Raw genomic sequence first — 24,117 nt, 5'->3', positions numbered from 1 at the left:
CCAGGCTGAAGTGCTTTCCAGCCCTGTGCATCTGAAATCAGGAGTTTAGCCTGCTGTAGTGTCTGTTTATGGATGGATATGGGGATGTAGAAAGACAGCTGGAGAAGCTGTGACATCACATGCTAGTGGAAGTAAACTGCAAACTCTGTGTCTGCTGGGATAAAGAGTGAGAGGATGTCTGCTAGTCGTTTTACCTGGGGCTTACTGGGATGTTTTGTTTTGTTTGTTTGTTTGTTTGTTGTTCTCTTCGCCGGATCGGTGCTAGCTGTAAAGCGGCTGATGAAGGAGGCTGCTGAACTGAGGGACCCCACAGACCACTACCACGCCCAGCCACTGGAGGTGAGTCACACCTGGGACTCACTCGGGCTCATCAGCACCACAAACATCCCTGTCCTCCTCATTATCAACATAGTGTGTGTGCTTCCCTATATGTTTCTTACAAATCAACAAACAACCCCACACAAAACACATAGAGAAGGATGTTCTCTAGCTAGCTGGACCAATCATTGAAATGTGTTAATTTGACTGACTTGTTGTGTACTCGCAGGATAATCTGTTTGAGTGGCACTTCTCTGTCCGCGGACCCCCTGACTCGGATTTCGACGGTGGGGTTTACCACGGCAGGATCGTGCTGCCCCCGGAATACCCCATGAAGCCCCCCAGCATCATTCTACTCACAGTAAGCACCCAAAACACACACACTCATACACACACACACTTATGAAGATATCCCCCTCTCTCGATCAATCACAGCCAATGATGTGTTAGTTGAAGTAACGATGAAGGGCAGCTAATCAAATGATCAAGGCTGGAAGATGGACAGATATAGACATCTTGCCATAACCAACAGCCACATCTGGTTACATCACACCGAGCCACTACTGTCAGGACAAGACCTAGCTGTCTTTGCACGGTCATTGCACTGTCACAGAGGATTTGAATGGTTCTGTGGTAATGCACCAATAATAACCCGAAGAACCAGTGACAGGCTGATAAAAGCCAGTGGATCCGAAAGGTTGTGACAGTCTTTATGCCCGGTCTCTTTTTTTATTTTTATTTTCTCAGCTCAGGCTGGCAGGTTTTTCTTGGAAGGCGCTCTCTTTCTTTTTCTTAACATCTTTTTCTTAACATCCCATCCCTCCCATCAACCACTCCCAGCCTCCCTCTACCATCCCCCCCCTCTCTGTCGGTTTTCACTGTCTCCTTGTTGCTTGTTCAGCCAGGTTGTCATAGGCTCTTGATTACCATATCGCTGTCTATCATAGAAATCCTATAAATCTCTACTCTATATTCTATATGTGTTCTCTATGTAATTCTATAGTTATGCTTCTTTTTCAGCCCAATGGGAGATTCGAGGTGGGGAAGAAGATCTGTCTGAGCATCTCCGGTCACCACCCAGAGACATGGCAGCCATCTTGGAGCAGTAGGTATCCCTGTGTAACAGGTGTCACTGTGCCTGCTTTAACAGTATAGCTTCCTTCCGCACTGGCACTCGATTTCGGATCCTCTGTCTCGCAAACACACGTGACTGCCCGCTTGATAACATCTTAGCCAACTACGCTACCGAAAATCTAGCCGTTCGGTAGTGCAAGTAGAGAAATTTCAAGCATAAGAGTCAAGTTACCAATCCAACTCTGTTACACCTACAGCTATAGGCCTCCTCTAGCCTCTAGCCTGTTCCCCCTACTCCTCCAGCTGCTGCACTAAAACTTAGCCTAGCATCCCCACTCACTTGCTCTCTGCCTGGCAGGTACGAACAGGAAGAAATAGACATAGCTGATATAGTTCCCAAAATGTTTTGCATACGGGATGATTTCTGTATTTTGAATGTTACATATCTTGAAAACTTGATTGCTGACAAGCAAAACATTTTGGGCCTATGTCAACAATGGACTAATGATGCAAATACCCAAAGATTGTTTTTGGATGGAGTTTTCCTTTAAGACTTTTCGTTTGAATTTAAATGAAGGCAGATATGCAAATGTTTTTTTTTTTTTTTTTTTGCTCAACTTTGTTCTACATTGTTCTATCATTGGGCTTTTCTCCCACAATTTAAGGAGTCAAAACTGGAAGCGGCTGAAAAGAAGCCTTCATAGCAGAACAAAGTAAATAAGATAAAGTTTTACTTCAAATATAGATTTGACATGCACGTCTTATTCGCTCGCAAAAATCTGTGTTGGCAGCAGGCAATCTGCTTCGTACCTTAAGTTGGATATTTCCATTCTTTTCTGGCCTGATTTCAATTACCACCATTAAGCCATCCTTTCTCTGAGTATTCTCCTCATGTTACTCTCTGTACCAAAAGCATGAAAATGTTATCAGATAGAATTCAATGGGAGAATCTAGATGTCCCACACTGCGTTTATTTCTATTACTTTAGGGGTATTTTGGATGAGCCAAAAAAAGCTTAGTCCATAGTAAGGGTTAGGGAATTAATAACAGAATTTAATCATGTGGACAAACGGGTTGTGACAGACAACCTCCCCATTTTGCCCTCCAGGGTCACATGGCAAAACAATGAGGCCATGCCCCAGAGATTGGACCTCCCCTGCTGGGTTTTTGGTGTCTCAGCTCTCCAGTACAAGTTCACTCTGGTGAATTATCAGCTCACTGTGGTGGAAAAGCTGGATAATAAATTCCAGTAGAATCTCAAAGACTGGGTCCCAAATACACTGAACAAAACAATTTCAAAGATTTTACTGAATTACAGTTCATATAAGGAAATCAGTCAATTGAAATAATTTCATTAGGCCCTAATCTATGGATTTCTCATGACTGGGAATAGAGATATGCATCTGTTGGTCACGGATACCTTAAAAAAATGGGATGTGGATCAAAAAAACAGTCAATATCTGGTGTTACCACCATTTGCCTCATGGAGTGCGACTCTTCTCCTTCGCATAGAGTTGATCAGGCTATTGATTGTTGAATGTTGTTCCACTCCTCTTCAATGGCTGTGCCAAAGTTGCTGGATATTGGTGGGAACTGGAACACGCTGTTATACACATCGATCCAGAGCATCCAAAACATGCTCAATGGGTGACATGTCTGGTGAGTATGCAGGCCATGGAAGAACTGGGCCTTTTTCAGCATCCAGGAATTGTGTACAGATCCTTGCAACATGGGGCCGTGCATTATTATGCTGAAACATGAAGTGATGGCGGTGGATGAATGACACGATTATACAATGGGCCTCAGGATCTCGTCACGGTATCTCTGTGTATTCAAATTGCCATTGATAAAATGCAATTGTGTTCGTTGTCCGTATCTTATGCCTGCCCATACCATAAATCCACCGTCACCATGGGGCACTCTGTTCACAACGTTGACATCAGAAAACCGCTCGCCCACACAACACCAGACACGGTCTGCCATCTGCCCCGGTTACAGTTTAAAACCGGGATTCATCTGTGAAGAACACACTTCTCCAGCATGCCAGTGGCCATCGAAGGTGAGCATTTGCCCACTGAAGTCGGTTATGACGCTGAACTGTAGTCAGGTCAAGACCCTGGTGAGGGCGATGAGCACGCAGATGAGCGTTTTGTGCATATGGAACATTTCTGGGATCTTTTATTTTAGCTCATGAAACATGGGACCAACACTTTAGATGTTGCATTTATATTTTTGTTCCGTATAGCACCCTATTCCCTTCATAGTGCCCATAGGCCTCTGATCAAAAGTAGAGTACTATTAAGGGAATAGGGTTCTATTTGGGACACAACCAGTGTGCCCGTAGGGCCTGCCACATTGATTCCTAGCTTATGCGTGTTTTCAGTACACGAGCCTACACTCACTGGTTTTAATAATTTGTGGAGAGAGAATTCAGACTATCACCTTGAGAGCATTCTTCAACTAAATCATGATCTGGTTAGCAAGCCTCCTTAACCTCTCTCTTCTCTTTACTTCTAGCTCTTTTCTCACTATTTTCTGCCTCCCGTTAGCCTGCTGCTGATGTTTTAGACTTGATTTCATTGCTGTTTATTATACCCTACATTTTTTTGTGTGAAAGTGTTGTGGTCTTTACCCTTTCTAGCCTTTAAAAAAAAAAAACAGTTAGTTCATTCAAATCATCCATGGGTTTTGAGCTCTGCATCAATTCAACATCCAGGTGCTCTGAGAACCCCCCCCCCCCCCCCCCCCCCCCCTTAAAGTAGCCATATCATTGAAATGTAGAGAAGCTCTCTCTGTCTCCTGAACATGTTGCTATAAGCGTCCCGTCATGTCAGCTGGAGAAATGATATATGAGGAGTTGCAGAGTGTGAAAGTCCTGTAAATCGAGGCTTACGCAGTAGAAGACAAAGCATTCCTCCCGCAGCGCAAGACGTAAAATGAGTGGCGAACTTTACAGAATGTGCCGGGGTATTTCGTGTGATTTAGCGACTCACCTTATCCTCTGCTGTTAAGAGTTGACAGACAGTATGAGTTATTTTTTTCTTTTTTTTTGTCTTTCATAACTTTTTTTTTCTCCCTTTTTTTTTCTCTTTCAGTCAGAACGGCACTAATAGCTATAATCGGATTCATGCCAACCAAAGGAGAGGGTGCAATCGGATCTCTTGATTATACCCCAGAGGAGAGGAGAGCCCTTGCCAAAAAGTAAGATTACATAGATTAGAGCTCTCCACTGTTTACTCTCTTTCCAGTGCATTTACCCTGTGTGCACTAACGGATGGATGAGTGGTGCTGATAACAATGTAGTGAGAAACCGGGATTCACAACAGTCTGGAGTGAAATGTCTGTTTGCATTTTGTTTCAATGTGTCCCTAACCCTTATACGCATCATTACACAATACACACATTAGGCCTGTATGTATGTATGTTGGATACTGGTATGGTACGCACTAGCTTTACATACAATTAGATGGACTAGCTGTACATGCAGAACATATGGTGTTTGGCAGGCATTTGCTCAACAAAGTTGAGCATAAAGCGATGCTTATGCAAGCGTCTCTGGCTGACACGTCTGGGCATCTTGATGCTCTTCTTCTCGCATTGTTACGGGTCTCTCCCTCTGAAGAAACTCGCACCGAGCTCCGACTTTGAGATGTATCAAAAGAGCAAGGGGTCCAGCGCTTGCGTCCCAAATGGCACCCTATTACCTTTTTTTTTTTTTTTTTAAAGGGCTCTGGTCCAAAGTAGTGCACTCTCAAGGGAATCGGGTGCTATTTGGACCACATCCCAGATGACTGTCTGTTGTATTTAACATATCAGGACAGGGGTCTTTAACAACTGGCTGTTTAATTAACACATGAAGATGAGATGTGACACAGGAACATATCCCTGTCTATAAATATATCCAGTGCACACCCTGCCTGCGTGGCTATTTATCTTCCGGATGAAAGAAAGGCCCGTTTCACGAAAGGCTGTCGTGGCTGCGGCTGAGAGAGCAACTTCGCTTTGATTCAGATCTCCCGTCTTGGTTGTCTCCGTGCCCTGTGGTAATTGTGAAAGCTGTCAGTCAACGTCGGGGCCAGGGGCACCCAGCAGGAAGCAGCGATACAGGAGAATAATCCGTAGTTTTCAGTTGGCTCTGTTTCCTGACAGAAAAGTAAACGTATAGGGAAGTTTTGCTGGCTCCCAGACTGCTGTAATGACAAGTGTTAATAATGCAGAAGTTAGGAGGAAAACATTTCAGATGGTTGTCTTTTCTGCCTATTAAAGCATGATTTTGGTTGGGGGGGGAAGTACATTGAAAGAACAGCAACTCTTGGGATGTCATGCTTTACTTCGTTGATGGAATTGTAACTGTCAATATCGCTCTCCAAGCCACAGTTGAATATTTTCTTCACATAATGAGTTTCAATCCATACGTCTTGTCAAATTGTCTGGGTCATCTTTGACTAACCAAATCTCCAAGAAGTTTCTCTTAAGTTTGCTATTGTTGTACTTGGAGCTCCAGCCAAACGACTCCGAGCTCTATTTTAACAAACCTAGCGCAATGGTAAATCTTAGCGCTGGTGGTAGCGTCATTGATTCGGTTCAGGGTGTGTCAGAAATATTTGTTATTTTCGCAACTGGAATTATGGGCACGGTGGTGTGAAATTGCTAGGTTTTGATGAATAAACAAGTTGTGTGTGTCGAAGCTTGGCCCCTCACTGGTCAATCAGACCTTGCGCCAAGGCTAAATATGTGGTTGCTTCAAGTGGTGTATTTATGGTCTTTTATGTATTGCATTGTCATCAACTACAATTCAAATGTTAGTCTGTTATGTTAGTCTGTTACAATTCAAATGTTAGCCTGCCCCATGTTTGCTAAACATGTTGAACATGTTTGCAGTCCACACTGTTATAATTGCATTGCCTCAATATGAAAATACATTGTTAACAGAGAATTTGATGTAAATGGCATGTTATAGAAGAGTACAGACGCTTAAAAAAAAGTTTTAATAGCTATTTTACTTGTTTTTGAGAAACTTATCCCCAACCAATGATATTTAATTTCCTCATCCTTTTTGTGCGGTATGGGGGCTCTGAAAAAAACATGAACAAATTGTCATTCCGAACTATATCCGCAACGTTATATTCCATGGATAATAAGATTGTGGGAGCTGTTCTGTTGGAATCTCTCCTGGCTCAAAGTAGAGGAGATATTGACTGCATCACTACTTGTCTTTGTGCGATGTATTGACGTGTTGAAGTCACAAACTATCTGTTCAAACAGCTAACACACAGCTCAAACACCCATACGAGACATGCTACCCGGTGTCTCTTCACAGTCCCCAAGTCCAGAACAGAGGCTAGGAAACACACAGTACTATATAGAGCCATGACTACATGGAACTCTCTTCCACCTCGAGTAACTCAAACTAGCAGTAAAATTTGACCGAAAAAAACCCAACAACAAAAAACATAAAACAACACCTCAAGGAACCACACAGACTGTGAAAAGACATACATACACACACATTGCAATATTGTACATTTTATATTGTACATTACTAATATAGGAGCAATGTGCATTATACACATGTACAATGTCTTGTATGATGTTTTATTTATGATGTAGGCTATTGTTTTAATATGATGCATTGTTTTATTCCTGTTTGGACCCCAGGAAGAGTAGCTGCTGCCTGGGCAGATCGTACTAAATACTAAACGAACACAAATCCAGGCCCTCTTTTGCCTACTAGAGGACTGCTGGGGTGAATTATTTCCCATCATTTATAAACTGAGTTTATATATTGAGTCACATTTTCTCTACCCGGCTTGTCAGATTAATCCATTTGACTCCAGGAAAACCAAGAAAATTCAATGTAAACTCTTTTGTCCGTAACTGGCTCTCGCTGACCCTCTGACAGATCCCAGGACTTCTGCTGTGAGACTTGTGGCTGCTCCATGCACTTAGCTCTCCTGGCTCCCTCCCCCACAAACCCCAGCCCAGAGGACCAAGAGGACCAAGCGCTTGCCCAGCAGATCAACTTCAAGGTACAACTGCCTACCAGCCACAATACTACCCCAGCCACGGTGTGGTGTTGTTTTATTTACATTTTAGTCGAGTCAGTTTTCTTCAAAACCTTTTACCAGATGTCAGAACTGGATGAAACACGTGTTTCCATGTCTCAACCCATTTGTGCAGTCAAGCAGTCACATACAGCAAAGATAGGGCTTTGCACCCAAGGAATATTGTCTCAGCCCGCTGACAAGAGCTGGAGTACATTGTGTGTGACAGCAACCGTCAACTGTGTGTTCGTTTCTGCAGGCAGAGTCCAGGCAGGGCAGTGAGGGCACAGGGGCAGAGAGTGAGCCCCCCGCAGAACCCCAGGGAGAGACATCCTCCTCGGGGAGACAGGAGGAAGAGGAGAACGCCCAGGCTGAGCAGGTGAGGAACACCATCAGTGTTATAGTAGCTGGTGACGGACTGTGAAATCAGCCAATTAAAATCCAGCAGCACTTTTTCCTGCTCCTGACATGGGTTCCATTCAAGTCCATTTCTGAGGCACTGTGAAAACAGACAGTTGGAAAGTGAGAGCGAGCCGGCTGGTGGATGAGATTACCCTGCACCACAAACCTCCCACCTACACACATTTTAATAAGCAATCTCTGCCACCTACGTGGGCAGAGGAACAACTGCATACTGAATATATTTGCTATACTAGGGGATTATTTGTGTGTTTGCTATAGAAGAGGTTGGTATGGTTGCGTAGTTGGCATGGTTGCACACAATTGTGCCACCTTGTCGCAGACGACGTCCCGAAGACTGTTTTCTCCGGCGACGTTGTCGTTATTATTCCCGAGCCATTAAATGAGAGTTATTTATGAGAGGAGTGGCGGGGGTGTCCCGGGGGGGGTGTCCCGAGGCTCCAGAATGGGGTATAAAAGGGAGAACATGGCAACGTTGTTACCCCGTAAATGATCCCTAATCTCTCATAGTGCTTTATGTAATGTCGTGGCTCCACTGTGCTGCATCAGCCTCTGTCACTCAATCAGTGAACAGCACTTTTTTTTTTTAAATCAATGTGTTTAATGGCTCGGGAGGTAATCATACTGTATGATGACGGTGCAGGCAGCACTCTGCTCTCTGGCCCTCCAGGTTCTTCACTGTGCACCAACTCGCTGCCAGTGAGGCATGATGCCACTTTCTAGCAGTCCCCTATGACAACGATTTACAGCTAGTGTTATAATGTGTTATTTAATAGCATAATTATTTATTTGGAAATGATGATGGCGATTTTTGAGATTGCAGTTTCCAAGCATGGTGAAGATGAATGAAGGGATTATGTTTCTTCATACATAAGTCTATGTGGATTTGGATTCAATCCCTCTGAACTGGACTGACCTGAGTAGGAGAGAAAGAGCGGGGATAGTCAAAAAAATCGACTTACCGTCTGCTGCTGGATGCAGTAACAAACGACCGACGTAACCGGGAGAGGGCCGGGAGAGGGACCATTCTGGTTCTGTGGTTATCCCACACCTTGACTGCATCATCACGGTCTGCCTTGCTCTTCCTATGTCAAACTGAACAGAGTGATATAGGCAGGATTATAGCGTGTTGTTCACTGCTCCCTACTCTGTCCCAATGTCTGTCTCTCTGCTCGCCAGCCCTCCCTGGCCTGCAGCCATCCCCTAACCAGGAGGAGTGAGGTTGAGCTGTACCCTATTGCTCTCTGTTTAGTCATCACCTTTAAAGCAACTTTAAGTAAGACTGTTCTCCCTTCAAAACAATCAACGGTAGCCTTTTTAGTTGCTATGACCTTAGTGTATTTTCATGGCTGCAACTTAAGTGTTATTCCCAAAACCAACTGTTATATGCACATTTGCTGAGAAGCTCATGAATTAAACACGTTTTGCTGTGAAGTAACACCATGTCTTTGGTGGTGGGAAAAACCGATGTGCTTCTAGGAAGATGGCCCAAAGTGTGTGTGTGTGTGTGTGTGTGTGTTGGTCCACTGTCTGATCCTGAATATGCTATGCTGTGCTCCCTGCAGGCCGAGGCGGCTCCACCTCCCCGTGAGGAGGAGACGAGTCCCCCAGCCCCCAGCACCCACCAGCGCCGGGCCCAGCAGCAACAGAGAGACCAGATAGAGCCCCCCAGCAGGCCCACTTTCCCCCACACCGCCGCCCCCCACCCTCCTCAGGACACCAGCCATGCGGGCTCTGTGGTGCTCATCGTGGTGCTCGCCCTGCTCCTGGCTGCCCTCATCTTCCGCAGGGTCTACCTGACCAACGAGTACAAGTTTGACTACGAGCTGTGACAAAACTAACCTTAACCTCCCCAGCCCCACCACCCCCCTGAGTCGAGTGAGTCAACCGCCCCTCCTATCACCTGACCTGACACCCTAGCTGGCAACAAACTGACTTTCTCTTTACCGTGGGCTTCAAAGAGGGCTTGGTTTACAATGAGGGTAACTTGCATTCCTGTGGAGGACGGGGTTGACTCACCACCACAACACCTCCCAAGGTGTCTTCTATTACTTTGAATTGACTCTAGAGTGTACTACATTTTTTAGAATGGGAGTATTGTATCCAAACCTCCCCAGAGGAGAGGCACTATATCAGACCTGGGTTCAAATACTATTTTAAAATCTTTCAAATACTTTGTTTTTGCTCTAGTCTGCCTGGGATGCCAGTTGTTTTTTGTTTTGGTGTTATTATATTGGGACATGTAGCCAGGCAAGCTCAAGCAACCACAGATAATGTATGTGAAATTATTTCAAATAAGATTTGAACCCAGGTCTGCTCTAGCTCTCCTTTTTAATTTGTCAGGCATCTGTTTATCATAGCAATTGCTGATTTGCTCACAATATTTAAACAAGACAATGCTGTGTCATATAACATGTAAACAATGAAGGCTATTAAATTGTTTGTCTCCAAATTATTATTTAATTGTGCAAAAGGAAGCAATATGGTTAACATTTTGTATACAGATAAGATGCTAACAATTTCTGCTCAACTGTTATGTCATTTACATATCTGACTGCCTAGCCAATGCTTTGGCTGTTCCTACTTTACAATAGCAGATACAACCTAGCTAGTATACTTATAGCCTGAGTGCCAGTCTGTTTCTGCTCTCTTGCCAACTCCTTGTCACTCAATTTCATGAGCTTAAAGGAAAGGGAGATTATAAGAGACTGTACGACTATAGCCTATCTTTTGAAGTCCTGAAAAGAAATGGGATTGGGGACTAATGGAACGATTTTAAATGTTGTGTGCACATTTTACTTCAGGGCAAATAAAATTACCAGAATAGGGCCTATCTAAGTTTGAAACATGTAAGACGGCTTGATTCATGTCTCAAGATGTAATTTAGACATCTGTCCATCTTTTCAGACTGTATTTGAACCATACACACAGTAGGTTTGAACATTGTATCAGAAAATAAATGCCTAGGAATTTTTTTTTCTTTGTGTGTCGGTCTTATTTCTTTCTGTGTCATGACGGATGGCTGAAAGTAACACTTAGTTATCCATCTCCGCACAAACCATTAAGTAATCTGGAGAGCGTTGAAACACATGTACACATAAAGGATCAGATTTCATCATCCAGTAAGTTTTCTCTAAAATATGTACAGTGCATTCGGAAAGCATTCAGACCTTGACTTTTTACATTTTGTTACATTTCAGCCTTATTCTAAAATGTATTCAATAGTTTTTTTCCCTCATTGATCTACACACAATACCACATAATGACAAAGCAAAAACAGGTTTTTAGAAATGATTGCAAATTTACTTAAATGACACATTTATATAAGTATTCAGACCCTTTACTCAGTACTTTGTTGAAGCACCTTCGGCAGCGATTTAAAGCTTCAAGTCTTGGGTTTGACGCTTCAAGCTTGGCACACCTGTATTAGGGGAGTTTCTCCCATTCTTTGCAGATCTTCTCAAGCTCTGTCAGGTTGGATGGGGAGTGTCGCTGCACAGCTATTTTCAAATCAAACTTTGTCACATGCGCCAAATACAACAAATGTTGACCTTACTGTGAAATGCTTACTTACAGCAGTGCAAAAAGAGTTAAGAAAATATTTACCAAATAAACTAAAGTATAAAAAAGGAACACAATAACGAGGCTATATACAGGGGGTACCGGTACCGAGTCAGTGTGCGGGGGTACAGGTCAGAGGTGATTTGTACATGTAGGTAGGGGTGAAGTGACTACGAAGCTGTTAAGCAACCTTTTGGTCCTAGACTTGGTGTTCCGGTACCGCTTGCTGTACGGTAGCAGAGAAAACAGTCTATGACTGGAGTCTCTGACAATTTTATGGGCTTTCCTCTGACACCGCTTATTATATAGGTCCTGGATTCCAGGAAGCTTAGCCCCAGTGATGTACTGGGCCGTACGTACTACCCTCTGTAGCGCCTTACGGTCAGATACCGAGCAGTTGCCATACCAGGCAGTGATTCAACCGGTCAGGATGTTCTCAATGGTGCAGCTGTAGAACTTTTTGTGGATCTGAGGACCCATGCCAAATCTTTTCAGTCTCCTGAGGGTGAAAAGGTTTTGTCGTGCCCTCTTCACGACTGTCTTGGTGTGTTTGGACCATGATAGACCGTTGGTGATGTGGACACCAAGGAACTTGAAACTCTTGTCGGGATGGTGCCATTTTCAGGTCTCTCCAGAGATGTTCGATCAGGTTCAAGTCCGGGCTCTGGCTGGGCCCCTTAAGGACATTCAGAGACTTGTCCCAATGCCACTCCTGCGTTGTCTTGGCTGGTTGCTTAGGGTCGTTGTCCTGTTGGAAGGTGAACCTTCGCCCCAGTCTGACGTCCTGAGCGCTCTGGAGGAGGATTTCATCAAAGGTTCTCTACTTTGCTCTGTTCATCTTTCCCTCGATCCTGACTAGTATCCCAGTCCCTGCCACTGAAAAACATCCCCACAGCATGATGCTGCCACCACCATGCTTCACCGTAGGGATGATGCTAGGTTTCCTCCAGACGTGACGCTTGGCATTCAGGCCAAAGAGTTCAATATTGGTTTCATCAAACCAGAGAATGTTGTTTCTCATGGTCTGAGAATCCTTTAGGTCCCTTTTGGCAAATTCCAAGCGGGCTGTCGTGCTTTTTACTGAGAAATGGCTTCTGTCTGGCCACTCTACCATAAAGGCCTGATTGGTGGTGCTGCACAGATGGTTGTCCTTCTGGTACTTTCTCCTATCTCCACAGAGGAACTCTGGAGCTCTGTCAGGGTGACCATCGGGTTCTTGGTTACCTCCCTGACCAAGGCCCTTCTCCCCCGATTACTCAGTTTGGCCAGGCGGCCAGCTCTAGGAAGAGTCTTGTTGGTTCCAAAATTCTTCCATTTAAGAATGATGGAGGACACTGTGTTCTTGGGGACCTTCAATACTGCAGAAATGTTTTGGTACCCTTCCCCAGATCTGTGCCTCTACACCATCCTGTCTCTGAGCTCTACGGACAATTCCTTCAACCTCACGGCTTGGTTTTTGCTCTGACATTTACTGTCAACTGTGGGACCTTATATAGACAGGTGTGTGCCTGTCCAAATCATGTCCAATCAATTGAATGTAACACAGGTGGACTCCAAGTTGTAGAAACATCTCAAGAGTGATCAATGGAAACAAGATGCAACTGAGCTCAGTTTTGAGTCTCAAAGGATCTGAATACTTATGTAATTAATGTATTTTTCAGGGGTTTTTGCAAACATTTCTAAAAACCTGTTTTTGCTTGTCATTATGGGGTATTGTGTGTAGATTGATGAGGAAATCATTTAATTTGATCAATTTTAGAATAGGGCTGCAACAGCAACAAAATGTGGAAAAAGTGAAGGGGTCTGAATACTTTCCGAATGCACTGTATATTAGGATATGCACTTGCTGTTGATATGATACTTGATTCCAGGCCTGTTATATTATAGTTACATGCATAGTGCTTTCTGAGTTGTTACTGAGAGGTTTAATAAGAACAGGCGCCATATGTCTACGTTTTGGTTTTTCGGGAAGCGCCAGACAGCTGTGGGAATCCTTACATCAGTTGATCGAGGATTCCCTGTGTCATGTAAACGTCTTCCCACCGTGAAATGATTGCCAATCAACTTCACACTGACACCCTGGAATGTGGTCATGTCATTATACCGTAGCTAAACCAGAGCTGTTGCTGAAGCTGCGCGCGCGGTGCCTTGGTTTGGAGCGCTTGGAAACCAACCACTGTAGACCGTGGACCAATCAGGGAGCAATAAGCGGGACAAGCCGCTTGGCCTAGTAAACGTATCAGTCGTTGTTACTTATTCAACCGGCAAACTGCCTCACTACAATGCTTGGGAACAAAATATGCTACAATGCTCAAACCATTGCGGACGTGGATTAAAGGGATCGCTTCACTCATTCGAAGACTTTTGAGTTTTCACACATAATGCCTTATATTAAGTTTTTGTTCTTACTTTTTTGCTTGATACTTATCGGGGAATGCCGAAAGCACAAAAGTAGGAAAAGGCGGTGGTCCGGGGCGGTGGAATCTTACAAGCATGGCGCGTAAGTACCTGGATCCTTACCCTTTTTGAGAGTCCATCCAAATGTGTTTCCTTCTTTCACTCTTTCGTTTGCACTTTAAAACAACTGGAGGTCTTCATGCCATCCTCTTTCTTTGGTTAAATTCCACACTTGTGGAACCCTACGTTCCGTTTGATGTAGCCTAATACTGGGCTATTTATTCGACTACATTTTTTACATTGAAAATTATTTATGGCTCGTTTCAGTAATGTTAAACCCGTTCTAGTCGTTGACACGGAGACTGTATGTAAATATTAGCCTTCGTGGGGTGGTCTCGACTCGAACACGCACGGTGCCCGTGCGTAAAGATGATCCAGAGCGCAGTGCGCATATGATGGAAGGATGCAATCAATGGATGGACCCTGCATGAGCAGAGATGTCATGAATCATCACTATCTGCAAGTGTCATCATCCATGCCATTCATCTGAACTTTGCATCATTATTCTGCATCATGCTTCACTGACGGTTGTGCCAATCTTATCTGTGAAATGAGAGGCGATCCCACTGTGAGGCTGTTCAATGACACAAAGCTCTCAAATGCACTTGAAGTAGGCTACAGTAAGGGCAGAACATGGTTCATGTAATCTGCAAGATTTAACAGTTCCATGGGGACAGTGGATTAATCGGGTTCTCAGGATCCCCTGCTGTATTTCAAGTAGCTAACCAATTATGTTATTCTTGTATATTGAGTTATAACATGAGACATTTTTGTCCAGTAGACAGTTATAGGATTACAATTACAAATCAACCCCTATAGCATGAAGTGGCTGTCCCCAGGGAACAATGTGTGTTCCTTATTAGCCCTTGTGTAGTCTTAACATTCTGTATACTCCCCTTGTCCAAAGGGTACAAAAAAAATACCCACCTTCACTAAACCCCTAAAATAAAGCAGCTTAATTGAATTTTAAACCCCAAATCTATTTTGCATGAAGAAACAACCTGTCATTCATCACAAACTTTGGGAATATCTGGGTTTTCCCTCTTCACAATGCAGAAAGACTGCATTTAAATCAGTGGACATCACTCGTTTTTATTACAACACACCCGTCATAATTGTTTTCTTTGCTAAAGTAGAGGTGTATTATTATTATTATTATTGCTGAAGGTACTGCATAGGTGTAAACATTACTTTTTTTAGCAAGAGACAGCACTTGTATAGCCTAAGAAAGTAGCAGAAATTTGCAGAAAGTAGTTTTGAATGCATTTTATTGAAGGGAAACAATAAGTCTTCAACTTTTTTGGCAACATAGTGATACAGTGGGGGGGAAAAGTATTTGATCCCCTGCTGATTTGGTACGTTTGCCCACTGATAAAGAAAGGATCAGTCTATAATTTTAATGGTAGGTTTATTTGAACAGTGAGAGACAGAATAGCAACAAAAATATCCAGAAAAACGCATGTCAAATATGTTATAAATTGATTTGCATTTTAATGAGGGAAATAAGTATTTGACCCCCTCTCAATCAGAAAGATTTCTGGCTCCCAGGTGTCTTTTATTCAGGTAACGAGCTGAGATTAGGAGCACACTCTTAAAGGGAGTGCTCCTAACCGCAGCTTGTTACCTGTAAAAAAGACACATGTCCACAGAAGCAATCAATCAATCAGATTCCAAACTCTCCACCATGGCCAAGACCAAAGAGCTCTCCAAGGATGTCAGGGACAAGATTGTAGACCTACACAAGCATGGAATGGGCTACAAGACCATCGCCAAGCAGCTTGGTGAGAAGGTGACAACATTTGGTGCGATTATTCGCAAATGGAAGAAACACAAAATAACTGTCAATATCCCTCAGCCTGGGGCTCCATGCAAGATCTCACCTCGTGGGGTTGCAATGATCATGAGAACGGTGAGGAATCAGCCCAGAACTACACGGGAGGATCTTGTCAATTATCTCAAGGCAGCTGGGACCATTGTCACCAAGAAAACAATTGGTAACACACTACGCCGTGAAGGACTGAAATCTTGCAGCGCCCGCAAGGTCCCCCTGCTCAAGAATACATATACATGCCCGTCTGAAGTTTGCCAATGAACATCTGAATGATTCAGAGGACAAATGGTGAAAGTGTTTTGGTTAGATGAGACCAAAATGGAGCTCTTTGGCATCAACTCAACTCGCCGTGTTTGGAGGAGGAGGAATGCTGCCTATGACCCCAAGAACACCATCTCCACCGTCAAACATGGAGGTGGAAACATTATGCTTTGGGGGTGTTTTTCTGCTAAGGGGACAGGACAACTTCACCGCATCATTTGACGGAGCCATGTACTGTCAAATCTTGGGTGAGAACCTCCTTCCCTCAGCCAGGGCATTGAAAATTGGTCGTGGATGGGTATTCCAGCATGACAATGACCCAAAACACACGGCCAAGGCAACAAAGGAGTAGCTCAAGAAGAAGCACATTAAGGTCCTGGAGTGGCCTAGCTAGTCTCCAGACCTTAATCCCATAGAAAATCTGTGGAGGGAGCTGAAGGGTCGAGTTGCCAAATGTCAGCCTCGAAACCTTAATGACTTGCAAAGAGGAGTGGGACAAAATCCCTCCTGAGATGTGTGCAAACCTGGTGGCCAACTACAAGAAACGTATGACCTCTGTGATTGCCAACAAGGGTTTTGCCACCAAGTACTAAGTCATGTTTTACAGAGGGGTCAAATACTTACTTCCCTCATTAAAATGGAAATCATTTTATAACATTTTCGACATGCGTTTTTCTGGATTTTTTTGTTGTTATTCTGTCTCTCACTGTTCAAATAAACCTACCATTAAAATTATAGACTGATAATTTCTTTGTAAGTGGGCAAACGTACAAAACCAGCAGGGGATCAAATACTTTTTCCCCCCACTGTATATTCTTATATACTGTACAATGAGGAATTCAACTACAAAATACTAGTCTTCTCCCAATGTCAAAAGTAGTTCTGCAGGAGGGGTGAAGTCAGGCGCAAGAGACTCAGGTACGTGAAACACGTTTAATGAAGAATGCAAGTCCAAAGAACCGAACTGACAAGGCAGGGTAAAAATAATTCCAAACAAGACAAACACAGGCTAGGAATGTAGCGGGACGCAGCCCAGCAACCCTAATGCCAAAAACGTGTAACGTGTTCTAAGGACAAGAATAATAATCCCTCAACCTACAACAACAGACACAAAACAATCCCGCACAACCCCAAACACAAAACAGACAGACTAAATACCCCACTAATTACTAAACACAAAACAGGTGCTTCCCTAACCAGACATTACCAAACGAAACAGAAAAGGAAATCGGTGGCAGCTAGTAGGCTGGCGACAACGACCGCCGAGCGCCGCCCGAACGGGGAGAGGCGCCACCTGTGGACGTTGTGACAGTACCCCCCCAACGCGCGGCTCTCGCAGCGCGCCAACGCCGGCCTTGAGGATGACCCGGAGGGCGAGGCGCAGGGCGATCCGGATGGAGGCTGTGGAACTCCCGCAACATTGCAGGATCCAAGATGTCCTCCACCGGTACCCAGCACCTCTCCTCCGGACCGTACCCCTCCCAGTCCACGAGGTACTGCAGGCCCCCTACCCGATGCCTGGAGTCCAAGATGAACCGGACTGTGTACGCCGGGGCCCCCCCGATGTCCAGGAGGGGCGGAGGGACCTCCCGCACCTCAGCGTCCTGCAGTGGACCAGCTACCACCGGCCTGAGGAGAGACACATGAAACGATGGGTTAATGCGGTAATACGAAGGGAGCTGCAACCCATAACACACCTCGTTTATTCTCCTCAGGACTTTGAACGGCCTCACAAATCGCGGACCCAACTTCCGGCAGGGCAGGCGGAGGGGCAGGTTCCGCGTCGAGAGCCAGACCCTGTCCCCCGCAGTGAACAAGGGGGCCTCACGGCGGCGGCGGTCAGCGCTCTCCTTGTGCCGTCCCACAGCCCGTTTAAGGGATTCCTGGATGGCACTCCAGGTCTCCCTAGAGCGCTGTACCCAGTCTTCCACCGCAGTAGCTTCAGTCTGGTTCTGATGTCAGGGCACCAGGACCGGCTGGTAACCCAACACATCCTGAAAGGGCGACAGGTTAGTGGAGGCCCACGGTACAAACCTCGCCCACTCTCCCAGCCGGTCCTGGCAATAGGACAGCAGAAACCTGCCCACATCCTGGTTAATTCTCTCCACCTGCCCATTACTTTTGGGGTGAAAACCCGAGGTCAAACTGACAGAAACCCCCAGTCGCTCCATAAACGCCCTCCACACTCGGGACGTGAACTGGGGACCTCGATCAGAGACGATGTCCTCAGGCACCCCATAGTGCCAGAAGACATGCGTAAATAGGGCCTCCGCGGTCTGTAGGGCCGTAGGAAGACCGGGCAAAGGGAGTAGACGGCAGGACTTAGAGAACCGATCCACAACGACCAGGATCGTGGTGTTCCCCTGAGACGGTGGGAGATCCGTGAGGAAATCCACCGACAGGTGGGACCATGGCCGCTGTGGAACGGGGAGGGGCTGTAATTTCCCTCTAGGCAGGTGTCTAGGCGCCTACACTGGGCGCACACGGAACAGGAAGAGACATAGAGCCTCACGTCCTTCACCAAAGTGGGCCACCAGTACTTCCCTCTAAGACCCCACACTGTCCACTCAACCCCAGGATAACCCTAGGAGGGTAGCGTGTGCGCCCACCAGATCAGGCGATCGCGGACACTGAGCGGGACGTACTTCCGCCCTGCGGGACAATGAGGGGGAGTGGGTTCTGACCGCAATGCCCGCTCGATGTCCGCATCCACCTCCCAGACCACCGGTGCCACAAGACAGGAGGCTGGCAGTATTGGAGTGGGGTCGATGGACCGCTCCTCGGCGTCGTGGAGGCGAGACAGTGCGTCAGCCTTGATGTTCCCGGGAACCTGGGATGTACAAGATAGTACACTGGAATCTCGTAAAAAACATAGCCCACCTGGCTTGGCGTGGGTTCAGTCTCCTCTGAATGGAACCAGTTGCTCATCCACTGTTACTTCAGGCCCAGGGTTGTAGAGGTATAGCATACGTTCCACCCACTTCTCCCAGACCTCTCTTATAGCCGCCAGTTTATCTCTCACACTTCTTGCAGGTCTTGACTCACGGTTATCAAAGCATAACATTCTTGAGAAAGTGTGAAAGTCTTTCAGTGGCATCGTGGCACGGAAAATCGCCCTTCCACTCTCTGCATCGCAGAGACTACATGTAGCCTCGCCTCGGGACCTATACACACCTAAGATTAAGATTAGCAGCCCTATGTAGGCACGCAGGTCAATCTCATCCATTCTTTTCCAGTTGTCTCCATATTTATGGAAACCCTCCAAATTTGTCATCTCCAGGATGATTTTTTCGATGGCTGGTGTGATGAACATGTAGAATGTTGAGGTGATGTCCTGGGCATGGGCATGTCTTGTGGGCCCTGGGGTCATCCTTATGACATTTTGTGCTGCCATCTTGCCCTGGTTGTCATATGATGACAATGACCATGTTATTTTGCTGTTCTTTGACAAAAAAGTCTCTCTTTCAGCTTTGGGGATTTCTTCTTCATCTGAAGATGATGCGTCATGCTCTGGGTTGTATTATTACCCATCTTCTTCTTCAGATACCTCCTCATCTTCTAAATCATTGTTCTCTTGTTCCTCCTGGACATCTGAAAAAATCTGATCTAAAGGTGCACTCATGGCTTCAGCAAAGAGAGAACTGGGGAGACTGTCATCTGTAGCACCTTTATAGCCTCTGACTGCATTCCCCATTAGTAAACAATGCTTTCAAGAAATGTTTATTTTGTGTGTTATTTGTGTTTTATTTTGTGTGTGTGTGTGTGTGGGGGGGGGGGGGGTGTGTGTGTGTGTGTGTGTCTTTGTGTCTTTGTGGTTTGTAAATGATTTTATAACTGCCAGGTCAAAAATGACCCTAAGACAATCTTTGTACCCTGGTGGTGTACAGCTTTCATGGAAATATGAACAAAGGCGACGTTTAACTTTATCTAATGTTGCGGTCACTCTAGGAAAAGTCATCAAATTTCAAGTTGAAAAAATATAATTTAGGGGGTTTTCTCTGCTGTTAAACATAGTGGCTGGTCATTTTTTACCCTGAAGACAATACAAGGGTTAATTGTGCAAAATCACAAACACCAAGTGTGCATACCTGGATACACTGCAAAGGCTGGCACGGTCTAATTGGTTGTCTGATGGCCTAATTTGCCTCCATTTACTCAATAATTGCAACCCCCTCTATTTTGGGAGAGCCTTGAACAGAGGCGGACTGGGACCAGAAATCGGCCCTGGCATTTCTAACACACCGGCCCATTCCTTTCCTTGACGCTCCCACACCGGTCCATTTTTTCACCCCGCGGCCCCAACACAGGCCCAATTATTTCCATGAGGCTCTCATTATTAGCCTAAACCAAATTTTGAGCTACAAACCCAAGTTAGATATGCCCTCTTGGGCTAAAAATATGACCAGCCCATTTGGCATTTGCTTGAAATGCCAGATGGCCAGTCCGCCCCTGCCCTTGAAACTGGCTTAGGTGCAAAATGCCTAAGTAGATGGGGGTCTGTTCGGAACAGTCTTCCCTGTCTTCCCTTAACTTTATACCCACAGAACATATAATGTTTACAGAGTATGGAAACGAACTTCCACCCATGTTATCCTCAAACGGCAAATGTCATGTGGGTTAGATAAACTCACTTTGACAGCAAAGCATGTTTCTCTTGATTCTCTGAGGGCACACACACCCACACACATTGCAGTTATGCTCATGCAGACAAATGGCCCATAAACAGCAATGCTCAAGTCTCAATGCTGATAAAAACACCTGACACCACACCTTGAACATGACAGAAATAATGTTTTTTTAAGAACAGGGCCCGGTTTCCCAAAAGCATCTTAAGGCTAAGTTCATCGTTAGAACCTTCGAAGGAGCATCGCTAAATCTCAGAGCTGTTTCTTAAAACCATCGTTATTAACGTTGTGTACTTGAAAACGCTCGTAATCTAATGCCTGCCTCAGACTACTTGTAGAACAGCTAAGTACGTCATTAGATGCTTTTTTGCCCTCCTATTAATGTGTGGATCATCCATTTTGTATGGTATGTTACGAATTACAATTCGTATGATATGTTACAATTTAGCGAAATGTACAACATTTCTAAATATATGAAATGTTACAAATTCTAACATGTTGTGGCTAACATTAGCTAACACACTAAGTAGCAGCCCCGGATGAGATTTGAACAAACAACCTTTGGATTCCTAGACCTTTGTGTTATATGCCTGCCCGTCTGTCCATCCATCCAGAGTCAGACTAACCAACCACCGTCTTCTTCTTTTTACCTTAGGTAACCTTATATCTTATGTAATCACACCAAACATAACATCATGCTAATTTGAGTGTCCCGGATTGAGGTTTACTATGTTACATCCAGTCTATGAGACCAGTTTGGAAAGACGCATCGCTTAAACACTAGTAAACCTAAATTCAATCACTATCAGGAAACCTGGCCCAGGAATGTTAACATAACTTCCATTGCTGTTTCATCCATTGCGTAACATACATATCTTGGTTTCAGAATTCCTGCCAATTGATCATATTAACAAAAAAAGTCACACTTGTGTTGTAAAGTCTGTGTTCTCACTCTTATTCATTCTGGGCTCGGTTTCCCGATAGAGATGGAACCTATGACTGTGGAGTGGCAGGTAGCTTAGTGGTTAGATCTTTGGGCCAGTAACCGAAAGGTTGCCAGATTGAATCCTTGAACTGACAAGGTAAAAATCTGTAATTCTGCCCCTGAACAAGGCACTGTTCCTAGGCTGTCACTGTAAATAAGAATTTGTTCTTAATTGACTTGCCTAGTTAAATAAGGGTTTAAAAATGAAGTAATGATCCGTTGTAAAAGTAACGTCCGGAGATTACACCCTTCCCCAAAACGCCAGGTAGTGCACTCATTACGAAGTGAAACTTACCGGTGTCGTTACAGGAGTTGTGTTCCATGCTGAAAATGATTCCAGAATATTGGCTGTTTCTCTTAAATGATTTCGGGCTATTCAGTCATTTTTTTTACACAATACACAAGTTTTCCCATCAAGTGAAAAAATGTTCTGTAGCCTATTATGTATTTAACTGTTTGTATAATATGTTTGCCATGTGCTATGCATTATAAGTGTTTTCTCATGCTATTTTGGAAGCAATGTTTAATTATGTAAATTATGCATTTCTTCAGTTTGTGTAAACTGAGCCAGAATGAATAAAGTCAGTCGTTCTTTCCACTATAGAAAATATAATTGTGACCTAAATATAGGATATGATGATGTCAATGGTTTTCGTAATTGCTGAACAAATCATTGTAGCCTAATGGCAGGCATGAATTTACCTTGAATTAGGTCTACAGATGAAATAATTAACAATTAAAATAATTAAACATGAAGTAGCACATTGCCATAGGCTACAGTGAAGCTTGAGCTTTTAGTTAATAGTAGCCTATAGGCCTAATATGCAAATATTGAAGCGGCTCAGATGTAACCTAATAGGTAGGTCAACCTGGTCTCAGAACATTTTGTATTATTCTGTACTAAATCCGAGTATGATATGTTACGTTTTGTATGGTATGTATTCATTTGTGGATGTCCATCACTCATTTTGTATGATATGTTACAAATTAGAATTAGTATTATATGTTAAGAATAAGCGAAAAGTACAATATGTTAGGAATTATTTTTTTTCTTCATGAAATGTAGCTAGGTGGTTAAAGTTAGTTAGCTCGCTAACGTTAGCTAGGCTAGGGGTTAGGGTTAAGGTTAGGCAGTGCTTCATTTGAGCCGGATGGCACCTTTCCGTTTTGTACTGTTTTGTTCCGGAACCTATTTGGCCGGATCAGATACCTCACGTGGCATGAAAAATTATTTAGACTTTTTGCAATGTAAAAATTCGAACAAAAGCGATCAAAGTTCATTTGAGTTGCCAATTTGTTAATTATCCTGCCCCCACAAAAAAAAAAATGAGAAAAGTTGATTTTCAGCCCGTGCCTAATATTCTAAGAGTTGATTTGGTTTTGGCCGGCCTGGGTTTAATGTTTGCACAACATTGTAACCTATGTTTAAGACTAACGCGTGGCTGTGTGAGAAGCGCGCCAATATATCTGTGTGTAAGATGGCGCCGGAGCAGAAGGCAGACATTTTACGTGCCCTCAACATATTGTGTTTTTCTGTTCGTTTATCTGCATTGTTTGTAACTTATTGTTTTACCATCTCTTATGACCGAAAATAACTCCTAGACATCAGGACCTCGATTACTCACCACAGACTAGCAGAATCCTTTTTCTTCTTTCACGACTCTGACAAGCCCGAGGCAGAGGATATACGACTCTCTCGGGAACAGGCCCTGACCCCAGTGATCTGCGTGAAGAGGAGACGGGGAGAGGCCGGAGAGCGGGCTGCCTTCTGAGAAGTCTGAGGCGATTGAATAAACCCCCACTCCCCTCAATTCTGCTAGCAAACATGCAATCTTTGGACAATAAAATGGACAAGTTATTGGGAAGATTAAACTACCAACGGGACATTAAAAACTGTAACATCTTATGCTTCACGGAGTCGTGGCTGAACGATGACAATATTAACATACAGCTGGCTGGTTATACGATGTACCGGCAGGATAGAACAGCGGCGTCTGGTAAGACAGCGGTGGTCTATGTATTTTTGTAAACAACAGCTGTTGCACGATATCTATGGAAGTCTCGAGCTATTACTCGCCTGAGGTAGAGTTTCTCATGATAAGCTGCAGACCACACTTCCTACCGAGAGAGGTTTCATCTATATTCTTTGTAGCTGTTTGCATACCACCACGGTCAGAGGCTGGCACTAAGATAGCATTGAATGAGTTGTATTCCGCCATAAGCAAACAAGAAAATGCTCACCCAGAGGTGGCGCTCCTAGTAGCCGGGGACTTTAACGCAGGGAAACTTAAATCAGTTTTAGCAAATTTCTATCAGCATGTTAAATGCGCAACCAGAGGGAAAAGAACTCTGCACCACCTATAATCCACACACAGAGATACATACAAAGCTCTCCCTCGCCCTCCATTTGGCAGATCTGACCATAATTCCATCCTCCAGATTCCTGCATACAAGCAAAGATTAAAGCAGGAAGCACCAGTGACTAGATCAATAAAAAAGTGGTCAGATGAAGCAGATGCTAAGTCACAGGACTGTTTTGCT

At 44.4% G+C, this 24,117-nt stretch overlaps 2 protein-coding genes across 3 annotated transcripts in view; both read left to right on the top strand.

The window, feature by feature from the left end:
• ube2j1 (ubiquitin-conjugating enzyme E2, J1) overlaps positions 1 to 10,836 on the top strand; it is a 50,082-nt gene extending 39,246 nt beyond the window's left edge. The window contains exons 2-8 of one of the 2 annotated variants that reach the window (XM_014204702.3): positions 266 to 339; positions 548 to 679; positions 1,339 to 1,423; positions 4,488 to 4,593; positions 7,295 to 7,421; positions 7,696 to 7,815; positions 9,422 to 10,836. In XM_014204702.3, the coding sequence (XP_014060177.1) occupies positions 280 to 339; positions 548 to 679; positions 1,339 to 1,423; positions 4,488 to 4,593; positions 7,295 to 7,421; positions 7,696 to 7,815; positions 9,422 to 9,688 (897 nt within the window). In that variant the 5' untranslated portion in view covers positions 266 to 279 and the 3' untranslated portion in view covers positions 9,689 to 10,836. 2 annotated transcript variants of the gene reach the window in all.
• Positions 10,837 to 13,624: 2,788 nt separating this feature from the next.
• Positions 13,625 to 24,117, top strand: part of LOC106607717 (gamma-aminobutyric acid type A receptor subunit rho2) — a 43,121-nt gene continuing 32,628 nt past the window's right edge. Inside the window, exon 1 of the mRNA XM_014204971.3 lies at positions 13,625 to 13,917. Coding sequence (XP_014060446.1) covers positions 13,799 to 13,917 — 119 coding nt within the window. The 5' untranslated portion in view covers positions 13,625 to 13,798. The remainder of the gene's footprint in view (positions 13,918 to 24,117) is intronic.

Source organism: Salmo salar, chromosome 06 (assembly GCF_965601325.2).
Source record: "Salmo salar chromosome 06, fSalSal1, whole genome shotgun sequence".
NCBI lineage: Eukaryota > Metazoa > Chordata > Actinopteri > Salmoniformes > Salmonidae > Salmo > Salmo salar.
This window is presented reverse-complemented; position numbering and strand designations above follow the sequence as displayed.